Below are 21,586 nucleotides of genomic sequence, written 5' to 3' on the forward strand. Positions count from 1 at the left end.
CTTGTTGTAGGTGGCTACCAATGCAGCCAATGAGATCAATCCATTCTGCGTCTAAATCATTTTGAAAATGCATCCAAAAACCAATACTTAATTTACGTTTCGTAACCTGTATAATAACCAAACTGTAGCGACATTATGTAGCGACATATATATATATATCGTATTTTTCGGACTATAAGTCGCAGTTTTTTTCATAGTTTGGCCGGGGGTGCGACTTATGTGTGAAATTATTAACACATTACCGTAAAATATCAAATAATATTATTTAGCTCATTAACGTAAGAGACTAGATGTATAAGATTTCATGGGATTTAGCGATTAGGAGTGACATATTGTTTAGTAAACATATAGCATGTTCTATATGTTATAGTTATTTGAATGACTCTTACCATAATATGTTACGTTAACATACCAGGCACGTTCTCAGTTGGTTATTTATGCCTCATATAACGTACACTTATTCAGCCTGTTGTTCACTATTCTTTATTTATTTTAAATTGCCTTTCAAATGTCTATTGTTGGTGTTGGGTTTTATCAAATAAATTTCCCCCCCAAAAAAATACGGTGTACATATATATATATATATATATATACTTGCAGTGTGTATTTACAAGCGTTTTTTTTAATCATCTTTAGAATCCTTAAAAAAAAAACGCGTGTTCTGTCTCTCATAATGATTGTGAATAATAGGCAAAATTTTAAAAAATTCAAAAATTGCAGTTCTAGAATACACAGAAAAGAGAAAGACATTTGTGTTCTTGTCACACATAAGGATTGTGGATGATGGGCGCCATTCCTAAAAAGGGATATTCCCCTTGATCAGTATTCCTACTGGTCTTATGACCGTATGATGTTTTCAATGTAGCACTTACAAAGGGTCAGGGCAGTACTGAGGCTGGGGGAGCCTTCTGCCCTTCAATAAGTAGTGTGTTATGTCATATGGGTCCACCTCTGGGTAAGGGCTTGCTCCTCTGGTCAGCATCTCCCACATCAGCACACCAAAGGACCACTGCATCAGGAAGGATCAAGAACAGACACCAAGAGTCAGTACATAATGTACCAGCAGGGTGACAAAATATTCACACTACAGTAGCATCAGGTATTAATACTTGTACTAAACAACCAGATGCCTAAAATGAAATTCCGCCGCTGCTTTAAATTTATGTTTTGTAGCGCCTTAAATTAAATTATAAAGAGTTCTTAAGAAGACTTTCTTGTATTGTTTGGTTTTCAGAATGTGGCACAGAGATGGGTCAATTTAGTGCTGCCAATCAACCTATCCCCAGGTGCATGTCTTTGGAGGTGGGAGGAAGCCGGAGGGAACCCACGCAGTCACGGGGAGAAGATGCAAACTCCACACAGAAAGACCCTGAGCCTGGGGATCGAACCCAGGACCTTCATATTGTGAGGCACACGCACTAACCCCTTTGTCACCATGCTGCTGGCTCAATATTATATTTTATTAATTAATAAAGAAGGTTAAAACATTGTCATGAAGCAATATGAAGACCATTAACTTGTACAACATGTAATGTACAGAGTATCAGGAGCATTTATTCTGGTAAAAATATCACAGATTACAGCTGGGATAGCGCCCCCTAAAAAGTATCTGCCTCGGGTACACTTACACTACCGTTCAAAAGTTTGGGGTCACATTGAAATGTCCTTATTTTTGAAGGAAAAGCACTGTACTTTTCAATGAAGATAACTTTAAACTAGTCTTAACTTTAAAGAAATACACTCTATACATTGCTAATGTGGTAAATGACTATTCTAGCTGCAAATGGCTGGTTTTTGGTGCAATATCTACATAGGTGTATAGAGGCCCATTTCCAGCAACTATCACTCCAGTGTTCTAATGGTACAATGTGTTTGCTCATCTGAAAACAGTTTAGCTCGTTACAGAAGCTACAAAACTGACCTTCCTTTGAGCAGATTGAGTTTCTGGAGCATCACATTTGTGGAGTCAATTAAACGCTCAAAATGGCCAGAAAAAGAGAACTTTCATCTGAAACTCGACAGTCTATTCTTGTTCTTAGAAATGAAGGCTATTCCACAAAATTGTTTGGGTTACCCCAAACTTTTGAACGGTAGTGTATTAATGATGAAAAATTATACCTGTACACAATTAATCGAAATTTATTTTGAGTTAACTATGAACAAAATGTGATTATCAAAATTAAATATTTTAATCGTTTAACAGCCTTCTATATACACAGTATAGGCCAAAAGTTTGGACACACCTTCTCATTCAATGCGTTTTCTTTATTTTCATGACTATTTACATTGTAGATTGTCACTGAAGGCATCAAAACTATGAATGAACACATGTGGAGTTATGTACTTAACAAAAAAAGGTGAAATAACTGAAAACATGTTTTATAATCTAGTTCCTTCAAAATAGCCACCCTTTACTCTGATAATTTTTTCGCACACTCTTGGCATTCTCTCGATGAGCTTCAAGAAGTAGTCACCTGAAATGGCTTTCACTTCACAGGTGTGCTTGAAGCTCATCAAGAGAATGCCAAGAGTGTGCAAAGCAGTAGTCAGGGAAAAGGGTGGCTATTTTTGAAGAAACTAGAATATAAAACATGTTTTCAGTTATTTCACCTTTTTTTGTTAAGTACATAACTCCACATGTGTTCATTCATAGTTTTGCTGCCTTCAGTGACAATAAATAGTCATGAAAATAAAGAAAACGCATTGAATGAGAAGGTGTGTCCAAACTTTTGGCCTGTACTGTGTGTGTGTATATAATGTTTTTAGCCTTTGTACTTAATAAAACAATGTAATAAATAGTATAATATAAGTGGTCCCTGCCATCTTTTCATTATGACGCTCCCGGTGGTAAAAGTTTAGACACCCCTGGTGTAGGCGATCTAAAGGACACTCTCTTGTTCCGAAGTAAGCTATTATTTTATTAAAATACATTTGTGCTCCTTTATAAATTTACCATGAAAATAAACCTACCATGTATTATATTATTTTGGCTTTGCAAATGCTGTAAAAGAGCATATTCAAGTTATATTCAAATGAAAAAGACACTTCCTAAACATCACTTATTGTCTACCTAAAATAATGTCCTGACATCTCTACCCCAAAGATGGTCTCATTCCAAGGGAAGACTGGCCACTAACGGGCTGTTTGGCCACCAGACGGGTGAATTACCTATTGTTTGCAGGACAGTCGTGTACCAGATACGCTGGACAACAACAACCATATTATCAGGGGACACACCCACCAGAGACACAATATATAGGGAAACTTCACACTTACAAATGTTGGAATTGAAGAAGCCTTTTTGGTTAAAGGTGAAACATCTTCAACAAGTCGCCTCGATTAAACTTTTGCGGATTACCATGACCTGAATGACTAAGGATCTACACTTTTTTTTTTTGCTTACCACATCAGATTTAGAAGTAAACTTCTGTGTCCGCAGACTTTCTATCGCCATCCATTTGACAGGAAGTTTAGCCTTTCTGTGGTCTTGAATACTGTAATACTCTTTATCAAAAACATCTCTGGCCATGCCAAAGTCTGCCACTTTGACTGTATATGACTCATCCAGCCTAAAAGACAAAAAACACAATGTGGATAAAAGGTGGATTTTATATGCACGCCTCACTGACTCACATGCAGTTACGTGCTGCAAGGTCTCTGTGGACAAATTTCTTCTGAGCCAAATACTCCATCCCCTTGGCAACCTGCAGTCCGAAGCCAATCAGATCCTTTACAGTGGGGTTCTGAGTAAAAGACACATGAAAAAAAACACAGAATAAAAACAAGTTATGATGCTCATCAGATAAGGAATATCGTCACACCCTCTTCTCGCAGCGTATGAAATGGCGCAGGTCCCCATGTTTCATGTAAGGCAGAACCACCAGAGGGAGACCTTCTTGAGGCAGAAGGATGCCCAGCAGAGATAGCACATTGGTGTGATGGAAACCCTTCATTATGATACCTTCTTTTAGAAACTGCTCTACCTCCTCAACATCGGTTATTCCTGATGGAACACAATGTTTTTAGTAGCAGTCAGTAAAACTCTTGTAAAGGACGCATGAGTACTTGTGACTCACTATTCAAAGACTTGACAGCGCAGTGTATTTCTCTGCTGTTATTAAGGTCTGTGAAGTAGCCGTGATAGACTGTTCCGAAATGACCTGCAGGAGAAAAAGGGAAAGGCACGGTGACATAACTAACTACAATGCAGATACCAATCCAATCCAATTTATTTATATAGCACATTTTTAAAAAAAACAGTAGAAGTTTCACAAAATGCTGCACAGAAGTTAAAGTTAAGTTAAAGTACCAATGATTGTCACACACACACTAGGTGTGGTGAAATTTGTCCTCTGCATTTGACCCATCCCCTTGTTCACCCTCTGGGAGGTGAGGGGAGCAGTGGGCAGCAGCGGTGGCCACGCCCGGGAATAGTTTTTGGTGATCTAACCCCCAATTCCAACCCTTGATACTGAATGCCAAGCAGGGAGGTGATGGATCCCATTTTTATAGTCTTTGGTATGACTTGGCCGGGGTTTGAACTCACAACCTACCGATCTCAGGGCGGACACTCTAACCACTAGGCCACTGAGTAGGTTGAGTAGTTGAGACATACTGTACATACTAGGAGAGTCAGTAATATAAAACATTTAACTATAAAAGAATAAATACATAAAATACATCAGAGAAAATAAAATAAGACTAAAAATCACAACTCTCATGCTGGTTTAAAAGTCAAAGAGTAAAAATATGTTTTAAGACATGATTTAAAACTCATTAAAGAGGGAGCCGTTCGAATAGTAACAGGGATTAAGGCTGAAACGACGCGTCGACATAGTCGACGTCATCGGTTACGTAAATACGTCAACGCCGTTTTTGTGCGTCGACGCGTCGCATATTTACGTCACACTACCGTCATGGCGGAGCGCAAAGCAGACGGTGCGAGCGAGGGGGAAAGAGCACGCCAAAAGTCGTCAAAAGTGTGGGAGTATTTCAATACACGGCCTAATAATGTTGTTGTATGCACACTGTGTGGAGCGGAAATGGCCTATCATAGCAGCACAACGGCTATGAACGAACATTTGAAAAGAAAACCATCAACTAGTCAATCGTCCGCGTGAGCATACGTTGTCATCATTACACAAAAACATGAATGTGTCATTTGTATCTGCTAGGGGTGTAACGGTACGTGTTTTGTATTGAACCGTTTCGGTACGGGGCTTTCGGCTCGGTACGGGGGTGTACCGAACGAGTTTCTAAGCTAAAGCTAAAGTCTTAACAAGCTGCTTTGTAGGGATGTGCGTATCGATCCTGTGGTATCGATATATCGATACTCACACGCTACTCATTTGGCATCACTTTTCTGAAAAAAGTATCGATATAAACCAAAAAACGGCGTGTGGGGGGTGCAAGCATCACTTTCAGATGTTTTTGATGACTTACTTAACTTACTATGTGCTGGGACACCCCTGTACCTGGCAGAGTATAGAGCTGGCCCAGTCACGTGACAGGAGACAGCGAATGAGCGTCGTCAACGTGCAACACACACACAGCCAGCCGACAGCGTTGTTACTTTTCCTGAACAGCAATCTGAGACTTCAGTAAAGTGTGACGTGTGACGACATATCTCGAGTACACTAAAGGTGTGATGGTGTCAGACATTTTTGTAGATAATTTTTCCAAGTTCATTTTCTCAGGGAACTGTCTTTCGTATGCAGGTTTATAGGACAAGGAAATCCTAGTTTATTGTGATAAGGAAATTATTGACTTTGCTTCAGAGAAGTGTTATAAGTTTACTTCCACAAAGAGGTTTGAAACATAATGACATTGTTATGAATAATTGTTTTTTTAAGCTTTTTCTACTACGACTTTTTTTTTGAGAAATAAGAAAAGTGAAAATGTGTATATTTTTGTTTATATTTAATTTATTTTTCATATTTATGTTATTTATTTTAATTTGACTTGTATTATATATTGACCATAATAAATGTGGTATAAATGGTCTGTATTTGTCTTGTGATATGTCTTAAATAATAACAATAGTAATAATATTTTTGACTGACAAAAATTGCCAATAAGAATTTAATGGTATCGGTATCGATGAAAATGCAAGAAAAAGTATCGGTATCGTATCGAATCCTAAAAGTGTGGTATCGCCCATCCCTACTGCTTTGCTCCTTCTGCCTCTGTCTCAGCATGCAGCATTGTCCCACCCACACAACCATCTTTTTTGATTGATTGATTGAGACTTTTATTAGTAGGTTGCACAGTGAAGTACATATTCCGTACAATTGACCACTAAATGGTAACACCCGAATAAGTTTTTCAACTTGTTTAAGTCGAGGTCCATCTGATTGGTACACAGAAAGCGCTAACAGCCAATCAGCAGTGCGTATTCAGATCGTGAACAGCCAATCAGCAGTGCGTATTCAGAGCGCATGTCGTCAGCACTTCAGCGTCGAGCAGATAGGTGTTTAGCAGGTGAGCATCAGGCTGGGGACTCTCCCCAAATGATAATAAACACCTCCCAGTCAACTACTAGTAACATCACTATGAGCCCGTTGACCTTCTAGAAACTTAAACTGCAGCTCAGCTCGCTCGCAGTCCTGGCTTGAGGTGAAGGCTAATTACCTCTCAGTTCCAGCTACATCGACCCCTTCTGAGCGCCTATTTTCAGCTGCTGGAAATATTGTAAACAAGAAAAGAACCAGAGCATGTAGACATGCTAACCTTTCTTCATTACAACCGTTAGTCACTCACTGGAATGAGTAGAATTGGTTATTATGTACTGTGTTGGACTGGATGTTTATTTTGCACATTTTAAAAGCAATACTTAATGTTTACAGTGCTCCAGAATATTTAGATTGGCACTTTTTTGTATTGGATGTTTATCTTTATTTTTCCACATTTTAGCAAATAAGCAATACTTTCACTTTTGTTGAAATGTTTACACTGTTGTTACAGAATATTTCGTTTTGCACTTTTTTGTATTGGATGTTTATCTTTATTTTTTCACATTTTAAAGCAAAATAAGCAATACTTTTACTTTTGAAATGCTTATACTATTGCAGAATATTAATATTTGCAATGGATGTTTACTTTTATATTTGCACATTAAAAAGCAAATAAGCTACTTTTAATTTCGTTAAATGTTAAAAGTTTTAAATGTTTACATTGTTACAGAATATTTTGTCATGTTGTTGTCAATGTTGATTGAGTGGCCATACTTTTTTTTCTTGTAAATAAAAGCCATGCCTTTTGAAAAAACTGGCCTACATTTATTTTTTCATCTTCATTTTAAATAAAATAAAATAAAAAATAATCGGTAAAAGGAAAAATAATCTATAGATTAATCGAAAAAAATAATCTATAGATTAACCGATTGATCGAAAAAATAATCTATAGATTAATCAATAGAAAAATAATCGTTAGCTGCAGCCTTAACAGGGATATTGTTCAAAAGTTTTGGAGCCACAGCAGAAAATGCACAATCACCTCTTGATTTTAATCGGGTTTTAGGGACGACAAGAATAAACTGATCAGCTGACCTCAGAGACCTTGTGGGGGTGTACATTTTTAAAAGTTCTGACAAATATTGTGGAGCTAATCCGTTAAGAGATTTGAAAACAAACTACAATATTTTAAAATAAATTCTAAAATGAACTCGGAGCCAGTGAAGGGATGCTAAAATGGGGGTAATGTGTTCATGTTTATTAGTGCTAGTTAAAAGGCAAGCAGCAGCATTTTGGACTAAATGCAATAGAGCGATTGAGGCCTGGTTCATTCCAACGTAGAGGGAGTTGCAGTAGTCCAAACGTGATGAAATAAAAGCATGGATTACCCGCTAAAAGTCGTTAAAAGATAATAGTACCTCTGTGACGGAGCTCTTAACTCAAAACACCTTTATCTTAAATCAACATCTCCCGTTGAAACTCATTGAAATCGATTTAATTGATGCTTGCCACCCCAAAACATCCCAATTTTAACATGCCTTTTAAAAAGAGAAACTGCCTTTTAAATAATACATACTACTAACAATTACAATAGTTCCATGAAGTAATATAAAGTTAAAGTACCACTGATAGTCACACACACACTAGGTGTGGTGAAATTACTCTCTGCGTTTGACCCATCCCCTTGTTCCACCCCCTGGGAGGTGAGGGGAGCAGTGAGCAGCAGCGGTGGTCGCTCTCGGGAATAATTTTGGTGATTTAACCCCCAATTCCAACCCTTGATGCTGAGTGCCAAGCAGGGAGGTAATGGTATGATCAATATGTACAGTATTTACCTTGGAGAGCGGCCTTCTGCAATATTTCCTTCCGGCTGCCTCTCCATCATCAGCAGCTTTTTCATATTTTAATAGATAAAAGTCAGCCATTTAGATATTATTTTACCTTTCTTGACTGGCGTTAGACTCACTCTGCTTCAGTATGGGGCAGACTAGCAGTGAAATGCTCGACTTGCATTGTCAAGTTGGCGACATGCTCGGTCATGTTTATGATCAAGTTTTTTTTATTCTATGAATATCATCCACTTCTTCTCAGCGCTGTCCTTCACATTCACTTTCTTCCTTCCCATTGGAAAACTAGCTAATTCTGGCGAGTAAGACCATGTTTCGGGGCAGATATGGTGGGGTTCACTGTGGCAATGTGCTTGTAACTAAATTTTTGCTTGTAACTTAAAGCATAACAATTACCGTAATTTCCGGACTATAAGCCACTACTTTTTCCCCTTGTTCTGGTCCCTGCGGCTTATACAAGGGTGCGGCTTATTTACGGCCTGTTCTTCTCCGACACCGACGAAGACGATTTCGGTGGTTTTAGTACGCAGGAGGAAGACGATGACACAATGATTAAAGACTGACTTTTCATATACCGGTAGGCTGGTTATTTTGATAACGTACAGGCGAGCACTTTGTATTACTTTGCACCGTTGTATTATTTGTACTCTGCACGAATGCTGTTCGCCATGTCAAAGATGTGAAAGTTTGATTGAATGATTGAAAGATTTATTGTTAATAAATGGGACGCTTTGCGTTCCCAAACAGTCATCTCTATCCTGACAATCCCCTCCGTGGTAGCAGGAACCCCTATATACTACGGTAATTACACATCAAAACCCTGCGGCTTATAGTCGGGTGCGGCTTACATATGGAACAATCTGTATTTTCCCCTAAATTTAGCTGGTGCGGCTTATAGTCAGGTGCGGCTTATAGTCCGGAAATTACGGTAGGCGAGAGACAGCTCTGATCTCAAAACACTTATTTCACTCTTAAAGGGGAACTGCACTGCAATATTGCCTATCATTCACAATCCTTATACATATATTTCTCTTTTTTATGTATTCTAATTCGCAAATAAACGCTGGCAAGAGGCAGCTAACAATGCAAGTGATGAGGATTCCATCTATTCCACCTGTTAAGCCCTCTAAAAACCCTCCATCAACATTTTATATGCAGTACATGCTCTAAGTATGTGCAGTATGTAATGTAGTAACAGGCCAGTGTTGTCCCGATACCAATATTTTGGTACCGGTACAGGTACCAAAATGTATTTCGATACTTTTCGGTACTTTTCTAAACAAAGGGGACCACAAAAAATTGCATTATTGGCTTTATTTAAACAAAAAATCTTAGGGTACATTAAACATATGTTTCTTATTGCAAGTTTGTCCTTAAATAAAATAGTGAACATACAAGACAACTTGTCTTTTAGTAGTAAGTAAACAAACAAAGTCTCCTAATTTAGTCTGCTGACATATGCAGTTACATATTGTGTCACTTTCCATTATATTATTTTGTTTTAGAAAATTAATTATTAATCTACTTGTTCATTTACTGTTAATATCTGCTTACTTTCTCTTTTAACATTTTTTATCTACACTTCTGTTAAAATGTAATAATCACTTATTCTTCTGTTGTTTGGATGCTTCACGTTAGTTTTGGATCATACTACAAATTTGGGTATCAATCCGATACGAAGTAGTTACAGGATCATACATTGGTCATATCCAAAGTCCTCATGTGTCCAGGGACATATTTCCTGAGTTTATAAACATAATATACATTTTGAAAAAACGAAAGAAGATGTTGTGATGCCAAAAAATATCGACGTAATCATAGTAGTATCGACTAGGTACACCCCTGTACTTGGTATCATTACAGTGGATGTTAGGTGTAGATCCACCCATGGTGTTTGTTTACATTGTGACGCCGGTGAGCTACGGTGTGTAGTGAAGCATGTTTAGCTATTCCTCGACCTGCAGGGATGATATTTGTAAGAAACTTACTTTGTCGCCTTGGAGGCGAGGATTAGTGATTTAGAAGTAGCTACAACACTGCAGACTGCGGATGGACTTTAACCGTTAGCTGGCCAGCCATGTCTTAAAGCACCTCTTCCTGAGGGCGTTTCAGTGTTGTAACTTCACCTTTATCGTTAGTTTTTAAGCCAAAATGCGTCCATTCTCCCTTTTCTGTCTACACACATTGTCTGCTTGTAAGTACTCTGTGATTGTGCGCTGCCGAACATGCTCCTCCGCTCATAAACCAGCAATGACACGACGTGACGACGACGGGGGTTGGGGGACCGATACTTTTTAGAGGCGGTATAGTACCAAATATGATTCATTAGTATCGCGTTAGTATACTAGTACCGGTATACCGTACAACCCTATAACGGGCATATTCATGATGACATGTAAAATTTACATATTTTGGTCATTCTAAGCATTACGGCGCAAATTTGATTTCACAGAGAGCATTACAGATAGATAGATAGATAGATAGATAGATAGATAGATAGATAGATAGATAGATAGATAGATAGATAGATAGATAGATAGTCCTTTATTGATTCCCTCAGGAAATTTTAAAAAAGCGTTCGCTATTTCCTTCAACAATGACAACTACTACTACTAATGACATACAACGACGACTACTTTGGGACAAATGGTGATCCCTATATTTTTGAGCCTGAATATACAAAGGATGTTTTAGAAGTTGAGTGATAAGCAGATCCAGCTGTAGTGAAACACAAAGCCTCATCTATTAATCGTACTAAGTGCTAAACAAGAAATACAAACTACGAACATTATAAAACAATCACTAATTTTACAACGTCTGCTCAGCACAAGACGTGTGTTGCCCTTTCAGATGATGAATTTATCATAATCCTCACTCAGGTAAAAAAATTAACAAAGATGACCGCAATGTCTTTGGTTCTAAGATAAATGTCAAAGTTATTGAACTTCTTTGTTTATGTGTAGAATATTCTGTTATACAAATCAGAGGAATGATTTATAATCTACAATAAATGTAACAACTCAGAGGCGATGCAGCAGCCCACCGGCTCAGTATGTCAATAGCTGCAGTAGCTTGTTACCTTTGTGATCAAGGTGCTGTGTTACTAAAAGTAGTTCCTTGGTGTTCGCTCCCACAATGCCCATGTTGCTAATGCTTAATATACAGGTCACAACATGTAAATGGAATATTGTTGGCATATTTTTAGAGGGCTGTAATAGCAGAATGGATGACTCCCATTAGCTACATTGTTAGCCGCCTCGTGTAAGCCTTAATCTTACAATTTAGACTGCACTAAATAAAGAAAAATGTGTGCTCTTTGTGAATGAAGCAAAAAAAAGTGCAGTTCCCTTTCTATGTTGAAGTACCACCGTACTATCATAGTGTTGTGCCGTCTTACTTACCCTTCCCAATTATCCGATGGTGCTGCACAATAAGCATTTCCGCAGGTATAAGAACATCCTTCACCTCCTCCAGAAGCTCTGGCCTGAAACTGGAAATGGAGATTTTCTCTGCAGCCATTAGAGGAGTGAAGGTAACGTCTACACCGCCTGCATCATAGGCGCGACTCGGAATGGACACAGAGCCAACCCTGGGAGTTGGAGGACTCAGGGATACTGCTAGCGAAAACACAGACGACATTATTAGAGAGAGAGGAACTATCGCCATGGTGTAGCAGCGGACTATTCGTAGTTCTCAGCCAATATGTCACCTCTCCTGTAGTCTCCAATGGGTGACATCTCCACACTGTTTGTCCCAGAACGGCTACGACTGTGAGTCAAACGGGTGTCCGCCATGGAGGCTGAAAAACATTACACAACATTGTTTTAATTATCAACCACAGACTAGCATAGAGAATTAAACACCAAGGATGTTCTGCTTGAAAAGACTATGTGATTCACCAACAGCCTCTGTTGAATAAACAGGTCTGATCAAGGTCCAAAAAGTCTACCTTTCTTTTTCTTCCTCAAGTGCTTCATGACAGCAAAGGCCAGCGCCGCACCGGCAACCAGAGCCGTTAGGATCCCCAACGTTATCCCAAGCATGGAGTGGTTGTTGACCCGGATGACTGTGCCCACATTGTGGACTTGTCCGTTAATGGAGATCTACAAAGAAGGGTCACCATACGTTTCAAAATGAAAGCTGCAATTTAAATATTCATCCCAGATGAATGCATTTCCTTACTTACAGTCGTGGTCTAAAGTTTACATACACTTGTAAAGAACATAATGTCATGGCTGTCTTGAGTTTCCAATAATTTCTACAACTCTACTGAAAATGTGACCAAATCTGCTGGGTCAAAAGTATACATACAGCAATGTTAATATTTGGTTACATGTCCCTTGGAAAGTTTCACTGCAATAAGGCGCTTTTGGTAGCCATCCACAAGCGTCTGGCAGAATGTTTGACCACTCTTGACAAAATTGGTGCAGTTCAGCTAAATGTGTTGGTTTTCTGACATGGACTTGTTTCTTCAGCATTGTCCACACGTTTAAGTCAGGACTTTGGGAAGGCCATTCTAAAACCTTAATTCTAGCCTGATTTAGCCATTCCTTTACCACTTTTGACCTGTGTTTGGGGTCATTGTCCTGTTGGAACAGCCAACTGCGCCCAAGACCCAACCTCTGGGCTGATGATTTTAGGTTGTCCTGAAGAATTTGGAGGTAATCCTCCTTTTTCATTGTTCTATTTATTCTATGTAAAGCACCAGTTCCATTGGCAGCAAAACAGGCCCAGAGCATAATACTACCACCACCATGCTTGACGGTAGGAGTGGTGTTCCTGGGATTAAAGGCCTCACCTTTTCTCCTCCAAACATATTGCTGGGTTTTTTGGCCAAACAGCTCAATTTTTGTTTCATCTGACCAAAGAACTTTCCTCCAGAAGGTCTTGTCTTTGTCCATGTGATGTCAGATGAAACAAAAATGTATCTGTTTGGCCACAATTACCTCCAAATTCTTCAGGACAACACTTCTCATCCAACCTGATGGAGCTTGAGAAGTGCTGCAAAGAGGAATGGCTTTAAAATATACATAAAACATTAGCATAGCCTTTTTAAAGAAAATATATGCACCTGGGGATATGCTGATTGGCAACACCGAAAAGGAGTAGGAAGAAGCAGAGCTTATTTAATCCTACCCCTTTTCATACCATAGCAATTTTATCCAATTTCCTTGTTCTCTGTAACAGAACAGTGGATAAAAAAATAATAAATAAATAATATACCATAGTAAGCAAACACATATTAAATACATAAATAATCTTTGTCTCAATAAAAAAGAAAAAAAAGGGTTCAAGATGTCAAGTCTCTGAAACTGAATCATATTGGTGCTTTGTTTGATTTATTTGGTTAATCCATTCCATAATTTAATTCCACATACGGGATATGCTAAAGGTTTTAAGTGTTGTACGAGCATACAAACGTTTTAAATTGGATGTATTTTTTAAAAATAAGATTAGATTTATTAAATTAAAAAAGGCTATAACATAACAAAATGTGGGAAAAGTGAAGCTCTGTGAATACTTTCCAGATGCACTGTATGTTGACACACACAAGATCATCTCTCGCCATTGTCTGTTTTTTTACCACTTATGCATAACTGTGCCAGTCTGCACGCAGCTTCCCAACGTGCTGCTAAATATAGATGCAGAAAACAGCGGCCACAAACACTTACCGGTCTTACAAATTCATAATCTCTGTTATAATAATTTAATTTAATAATTTCATTGTAGACGCTAAATGATTACATTTCCATCTCGTCTACCCACTGTTGTGCACGCTCTGATAATCAGCCTATATTCTCAGCAGGTAACTCTGTCTTTCTCCCACGGAGGATGAAGGGGTTTAATTATTGACGATTAGACTATGAGGTTGATAGTCGAATCAGTCAAATTTAATCTTGGACTATTTGAACTTAGCCCTGCAACTTTGCAGGCACTATGAAGTTTGCATGTGTTTTAATACGCACAAATCTTAAGTAGATCAGGCCCTAAGTAAGTTTTGTGTGTTTCAGATCTACGTACAGCATATTTCTAGAAAGCAGTAGCGTGACAAACCTTTACTGGCAGAGCTTCACTGGGGATTGTTATGTTTTTGGGTATCCTGCAGGTGATTTCATTATCCAGGACTTTAGCGTCACAATCAACGCCTGCCACTGTCATGATGATGGTCATACAGGAGCTCACGAGGTTCAGTTTCTGATGCTGTGGGGGAAAAAAAGAAAATCATAGTGATTATATTGGAAAAGAGACCTAAAGGGCCCCACTAATGCTGACAACATTGGCACTTATTTCACAGTTCTTGACCTAAAAATGATGTCTACAGGTAAGATTTCCCCCACAATAGACACACTAGTGATTTTGGGCTTGTTTTAGAACAAGTTTCAGCACATTTTTAACACCCACTTTTAACTTCAAAAAGTGGGCGGGCCTGTATCAGCCTGCTGAAATCATCTACAAAAGACTGGAGGCAATTTCATATGGCGTAGTTTGTGTTTTTGGTAGCATCTGTATCCCAAAATTAGAAGGAATTTGTCTACACGTCTTCCAGATGCATTGTTGCAATACAACTAAAGAAGTGGTCAACCTGTGTACATTTAGAAAATGATGGGAATATGAGGAAAGTTTGCACCTATCCAGTCAAATTGACTTGACCATGTAAGAGTGTCATTTGCAATGATCATTTCATTGATTCTGACTTTGAAAAAGAAGGGTTTTGGAGCACCCTCGAGGGGTGAAAGACTTAGTCAAAAAAGAAGAGCAGAAAGGAGAGAAAAATAATTTAAGCCGCTAGTTTGCTATTTTACGTCCTCTTCTACTGATGTTTTCCTACAGATTCCTGGGGAAATTGTGAAAGAGCATGAGGAAACACAGGCTATGTATGGTGTCTATGGAAGAGCAGGGAGGTCTAAAAATTAATTTTTTCTTATAATGTTGACCTTATCAGTTTTGAAGTAATCCACGACCGGAGCAGACAAAAACATGCAATTAAGTGATCAAAATAATAGTTATACATGTCTTTATCCACACGGTCTATGCGGGGAAATGGGCTGCAATTCTGTATATGACGTCACACCAAAAAGGGGTGGCATATCGAGTCTGGTGATGGAAGGGGGCGTTCCAAGTAGTTAGTTATCTACCGTTTCTTAAAAAACGAAAAGACAGTATGGGAAATGACTGTCAGATAATATGCAAAGTGGATTTGTTAGCAAAATCTTGGTCATCTGGATGCTATCGGTCCTTTCGTGCAATTAACCTATTTTCCGGACCATAGGGCGCATCGGATTATAAGGCGCACTGCCGATGAATGGTCTATTTTTGATCTTTTTTCATATGTAAGGCGTACCAGATTATAGGGCGCATTAAAGGAGTCCTATTGTTATTTAATTGTTTTAATGTAAAACACTTCCTTGTGGTCTACATAACATGTAATGGTGGTTCTTTAGTCAAAATGTGGCATAGATTATGTTTTACAGATCATCTTCAAGTCGCTTCCGGATGCGCCGTTTTGTGGGCGGTCTTATTTACGTGGGTCACCTTCGGCAGCGTCTTCTCCCCGTCATCTTTGTTGTAGCGGTGTAGCGTGCAAGGACGGGAGTGGAAGAAGTTCCGACCGGAACTCTCTAATAACTAAAGTTCCTGGGGTGAATAATGTAAACTCACTACACCGGTATGTTTTAGCGCTTTCATGGCGAGTTTACTGACAGATATAAGTAAGAATTTTACACTACTTTATATTAGAAATGGCAACAGCGGATGATGAATGTCCCATAACAAGAAGATAGAGAAAAAGAAGAAGCTTATCGACTACGGACACGGACTACAAAGTCAGAAGCGCGCAATTTTTCAGGATTCATACAGATCCCAAATACAGATCAGCAGGTACCAGAAGATAAGAAAAGTTGCTTTTGCATAATATTGCGAAACAAAACGCCGGATATGTCTTACCTTATACACACATCATAATACTACTCATGTGTTGAAGCACATCAATTGGTGCGTCTTCATAACTTACCAAAGTCGTACTAAAACATTTTGATAGATTTTTGAGCGCCGTGTGTAATGTTTTATATTTCCAATGGAACATATAACATGTTGGTGTTGTTTACTTGAGTCACATTGCCATCATAGTGCAGTCTACACGTATCTCTTATGTTTGACAGCCATCTACTGGTCACACTTATCATTACACCATGTACCAAATAAAATTGCTTTGAGGTCGGTAAGCAAAACCAGAATTATTCCGTACATTAGGCCAGTGTTTCTCAAAGTGTGGAGCGCCCCACTGGTGGGGAATAGAGACATGACAGGTGGGGCGCGAGGAACGGGAGGAAATTTCACTTTACTTTTTTTTTTTTTTAAATTATATTCTTAGATTTTTTTTTTTACTATGCTTTCATTTTCTATACACACTGTAAATCACTTTGTGATTCTGTCTGTGGAATCCGCTATATAAATAAATGTAAATTACTTATTTTTCCTGTAGGCTTTAAATTACTAGGTAGGAGCGAAAGTTTGACAGACATAGCAACAGTAACTAATGGGGGCGGGGCTAAGCGGAAGCTTTGTGAATGGCGAGTCACTGTGCGAGGATTTGCTGTTTTGCAAATACATAAAAAATAGAGCCACTGCTGATGAGCTGTTCAAGATAACGGACAGTTTCCTCAAAGAACACAACCTTAAATGGGAAAACTGTGTGGGCTTTTGCTCTGATGGCACACAGACCATGGCAAAGTCAAGAAACGGGCTGCAGGCTCTAATAAAGAGGGTTGCGCCAAATGCGCATTGGACACACTGTGTCATTCACCGGGAAGCACTCGCGTCAAGGCAGCTCAGCCCCGAACTCAATGAGGTTTTAACAGTGGCAGTGTCAAGCCTGCAACCCCGATTTGAAAAGCTGTGCAGTGCAAAACAGGCTCATTGCAGCCACTAATGCTGGAGTACTGTAAAACTCATGTTCACTTTTCCTGTCTTGCCAAAATGCATAGCTCCTCCTTTTTTTTTGCAAATATTGCAAAGTGGCACTTTTATTTGATTTATTATTGAACTTGATGCTAGTTATTTGATTTATTATTGAACTTGATGCAAGTTATAACACTTTTATTTGATTTATTATTGAACTTGATGCAAGTTATAACAATTTTTTTGATTTATTATTGAACTTGATGCAAGTTATAACACTTTTTTTGATTTATTATTGAACTTGATGCAAGTTATAACACTTTTTTTAAATTTATTATTGAACTTGATGCAAGTTATTTGATTTATTATTGAACTTGATGCAAGTTATTTGATTTATTATTGAACTTGATGCAAGTTATACCACAGCTGCACAGTTATTTTATTTATTATTGAACTTGATGCAAGTTATACCACAGCTGCACAGTTATTTTATTTATTATTGAACTTGATGTTATTTTATGTTATTGAGTTTGAATGTATAGAACTTGATGTTACTTGATGTTCAATAAATTTGAAAATGTTAAGCTTGGCATTAGCGTTCTGTTGGGGCGATGGGGGCAGGTGGGGCTTGAAAACTCCCCCTTGTCCAAAGTGGGGGAAGACAAAAAAAGTTTGAGAACCACTGCATTAGGTGCACCGGGTTATAAGGCGCACTGTCGAGTTTTGAGGTAAAAAAAGGATTTTAAGTGCGCCTTATAGTCCGGAAAATACGGTAGATATCCCTGTAGGTCCTTACGTGTAGCGAAACTTCATCAAAACCAGGGTACAAATGCAGCTCGTGTCCCTCTGTTTCAAATGGTATTGGCCGGCCGTAGGGGTGGTAAGAAAACTCTTTGTTCCAAAGTCCTACTGCACCATCCATGTTAAAAGAAAGCCATCCCTCTTCTGTCTCATCCCGGAGAAATACTGGAGTAACACATTCCATCCTCGTGGACGACGCCTTGCTGATGCACTCCTGTAACCAAACAAACAATCATACTTCAAGTCATATGTCCTTGTGTCACTACATTAACGTATAACACTGGTAGTGTGCAACATGATGTAGAAAAAGGTGTCGTAAACTGAAAACTGACTAACTAGTTGTCAGGTACAGTAGGATGTCTTTACTTGTATTAAATTGTACACTTATGATGGACAGTGATTGTACCCTTGTCACAGGCTTAAGGTGGCTCTCATTAGGTTTGAAGTGGATGGTGGTGCGATAAACTGAATCCAGGTTCTCTCCTTCAACCACAATTTTTGACCCCCTAGAGTTCATAGACAGACATTGATAAGAATTACATTTAAATTACATTGAGCGTTGGAGCTCCAGGTCTCGCTACCGTACCTGTCGAAGCTGCAGTCAGGCAGGACGGCTGTAATCTTCGGGTTTTCTTTGTAGTAAAAGACTTTTGTGGTGACAATAGGAGATTTGTCGATGAAAACGCCCAAAGGGACGTCCCTCACCTCTGAGATAGGCTGCGACAGACAGATAATGGATGACATGTTGCCTTTAGGTTCTGTCACACTGCAAAGAGACATGTAGAGGACAGTAAGCAGAAATTAATTTTGAGGCCATCCCACCCCATTACCAAAAAACTACTTTTTCCACAAAACTTGAATTTAATCTTATGCATTGTTGTACTAAAACAAACTTATGGGAGATCAATTGTTCAATAATTTATCTTTTCATTGCAACATTTTTTTTTTTTTACATAACAGTGTGAATGCTGAAAAACACATTGTGGATTTTACGCTTTTCCATTACACTTATTCTCTATTAAAAAGTGTTACTACATCCACATTTCTCAACCGATTTGAACTGTTCCAAAGTCAAAATGGTAGCATGCTAACATTGTTTTAGCCTATTTCACAGGCGTACACCTCTGAGTTACATAACTTGGTACTTGACACATGCTAACTGTTATCATGTTAGCTTTTCTAGCAAATGTTGTAGTCATACACATCATCCACACCAGAGTTCCATAACATGTTATTTGGCACTATGCTAACATGGCGCATAGTGTGCTAGCGTTTCCTGCTCATTTTGCCTTACAATGCGCATATTTTGTTAATCAACGCTATCTGGCCGTCACGCTGTGCATTAGCATTTCCGTTCAGCTTGGGCATTCACATGCAATTTCTCCCAAAATTGCATATTCTAGTTAAAACATAAAGTTACATATGTTCAGCACCAACATTGTGTACCACGGGGGGCAATGAGAATTTGGGGGGAATTTGCCTTTGTATTTATCAATGACAGAAAGAAAAAAGGTGGGGAGGGTTGCAGTAAAATGTTGTTCAATAATTGACATTTTCCATGTGCTTATTCACGCAAAACAGGGCAGCTCACTGCAGCAGGGGCGACTATGCTTCCAACATTATAGAATGAGCTATCTTAAAGGCCTACTGAATTGAAATGTTCTTATTTAAACGGGGATAGCAGGTCCATTCTGTGTCATACTTGATAATTTCGCGATATTGCCATATTTTTGCTGAAAGGATTTAGTAGAGAACATCGACGATAAAGTTCGCAACTTTTGGTCGCTGATAAAAAGCCTTGCCTGTACCGGAAGTAGCGTGACGTCACAGGTTGAAGAGCTCCTCACATCTGCACATTGTTTACACCAGCAGCGAAAGCGATTTGGACCGAGAAAGCAACGATTACCTCATTAATTTGAGCGAGGATGAAAAATTTGTGGATGAGGAAAGTGAGAGTGAAGGATTAGAGGGCAGTGCAGGACGCCAGGGTGTATATTTTTTCGCTCTGACCGTAACTTAGGTACAAGGGTTCATTGGATTCCACACTTTCTCTTTTTTCTATTGTGGATCACGGATTTGTATTTTAAACCACCTCGGATACTATATCCTCTTGAAAATGAGAGTCGAGAACGCGAAATGGACATTCACAGTGACTTTTATCTCCACGACAATACATCGGCGAAGCACTTTAGCTTCGGAGCTAACGTGATAGCATCGTGCTTAACTGCGGATAGAAACAGAAGAAACATGCCCCTGACTGGAAGGATAGACAGAAGATCAACAATACTACTATTACTTCTACTATCAGGAGACACCGAACCATACCCTGGACCTGTAACCACACGGTTAATGCTGTCCAGCCTGGCGAAGCCTAGCAATGCTGTTGCTAACGACGCCATTGAAACTAACTTAGCTACGGGACCTCGACAGAGCTATGCTAAAAACATTAGCTCTCCACCTACGCCAGCCCTCATCTGCTCATTGCGACCCGTGCTCACCTGCTTTCCAGCGATCAACGGCGCGACGAAGGACTTCACCCGATCATCGGTGCGGTCGGCGGCTAGTGTCGGATAGCTCGTCTGCTATCCAACTCAAAGTCCTCCTGGTTGTGTTGCTGTAAACACCCGCTAATACACCGATCCCACCTACAGCTTTCTTCTTTGCTGTCTCCATTGTTCATTAAACAAATTGCAAAAGATTCACCAACACAGATGTCCAGAATACTGTGGAATTTTTCGATGAAAACAGACGCTGTTTGTATTGGGACACAACGGTGTCCCAATACTTCTGTTCAATCCGTGACGTCACGCGCAAACGTCATCATACCGAGACGTTTTCAGCCGGATATTTCCTGGGAAATTTGAAATTGCACTTTATAAGTTAACCCGGCCATATTGGCATGTGTTGCAATGTTAAGATTTCATCATTGATATATAAACTATCAGACTGCGTGGTCGGTAGTAGTGGGTTTCAGTAGGCCTTTAATTGTTCTATGCGAAAGCAGTAAATCTATAAATTTTTGCTGATAAACCACCCAGCAGAGTTTAATACCTCATAATTGGACATGGCACGTCATTGAGCGTAACTCTCCTTGTGGTTCCAGCATCCAAGTGCGCCCCAGTTACTGTAATCAACGTTCCACCAATGCGAGGGCCGTAGTTGGGTTGTATTTCTGTGACATTAGGAATCTTCAGGAAAGTTGTTTAGTAAAGACATGGCATATTTACAATGTGATGTGTTGTAGCTTGATACAGTAAGTCAGTTACCAGAAATGTGAAGCCAGGCATTTCTGCCTTCCCGTCAATAGTGTAGCGTCCCTCTAACTTGGCTTCATGCACTTCCACTGTAATGTTGACTGGTTTTGACAGGTCAGTGGTCCCGGAGCGAATCTTACAAACCAGGCTAAAAAAAAAAAAGAAATATTTGTATCAGCATGTCACGGCTCATGAAATATCTAAAGGCTTTACACTACTAGTCTTCTGTTATAGCTTTCCGTCCACTGCAGTAGACGTTGGTTAAAAAGTAGAATTTTTACTAGTAAATTGCAACTTTGGTTAAATACAAAACCCAAAACCCGTGAAGTTGGAA

At 39.1% G+C, this 21,586-nt stretch overlaps 1 protein-coding gene across 3 annotated transcripts in view; it reads right to left on the reverse strand.

The window, feature by feature from the left end:
- The window catches only part of mst1rb (macrophage stimulating 1 receptor b), a 48,198-nt gene that overhangs the window by 5,641 nt on the left and 20,971 nt on the right, over positions 1-21,586 (reverse strand). Inside the window, exons 7-20 of one of the 3 annotated variants that reach the window (XM_062046083.1) lie at positions 21,265-21,400; positions 21,050-21,186; positions 18,585-18,764; positions 18,405-18,504; positions 17,994-18,212; positions 14,354-14,500; positions 12,249-12,402; positions 12,009-12,098; positions 11,701-11,913; positions 4,077-4,160; positions 3,822-4,003; positions 3,634-3,743; positions 3,404-3,569; positions 873-1,009 (exon numbers count right to left, since the gene is read on the reverse strand). In XM_062046083.1, the coding sequence (XP_061902067.1) occupies positions 873-1,009; positions 3,404-3,569; positions 3,634-3,743; positions 3,822-4,003; positions 4,077-4,160; positions 11,701-11,913; positions 12,009-12,098; positions 12,249-12,402; positions 14,354-14,500; positions 17,994-18,212; positions 18,405-18,504; positions 18,585-18,764; positions 21,050-21,186; positions 21,265-21,400 (2,055 nt within the window). Of the gene's footprint in view, positions 1-872; positions 1,010-3,403; positions 3,570-3,633; positions 3,744-3,819; positions 4,004-4,076; positions 4,161-11,700; positions 11,917-12,008; positions 12,099-12,248; positions 12,403-14,353; positions 14,501-17,993; positions 18,213-18,404; positions 18,505-18,584; positions 18,765-21,049; positions 21,187-21,264; positions 21,401-21,586 lie in introns of those variants that run through there. The other 2 variants (XM_062046082.1, XM_062046084.1) reach the window with 2 other exon arrangements.

The sequence above is a fragment of the Entelurus aequoreus genome, linkage group LG01 (assembly GCF_033978785.1).
Source record: "Entelurus aequoreus isolate RoL-2023_Sb linkage group LG01, RoL_Eaeq_v1.1, whole genome shotgun sequence".
Lineage (NCBI taxonomy): Eukaryota > Metazoa > Chordata > Actinopteri > Syngnathiformes > Syngnathidae > Entelurus > Entelurus aequoreus.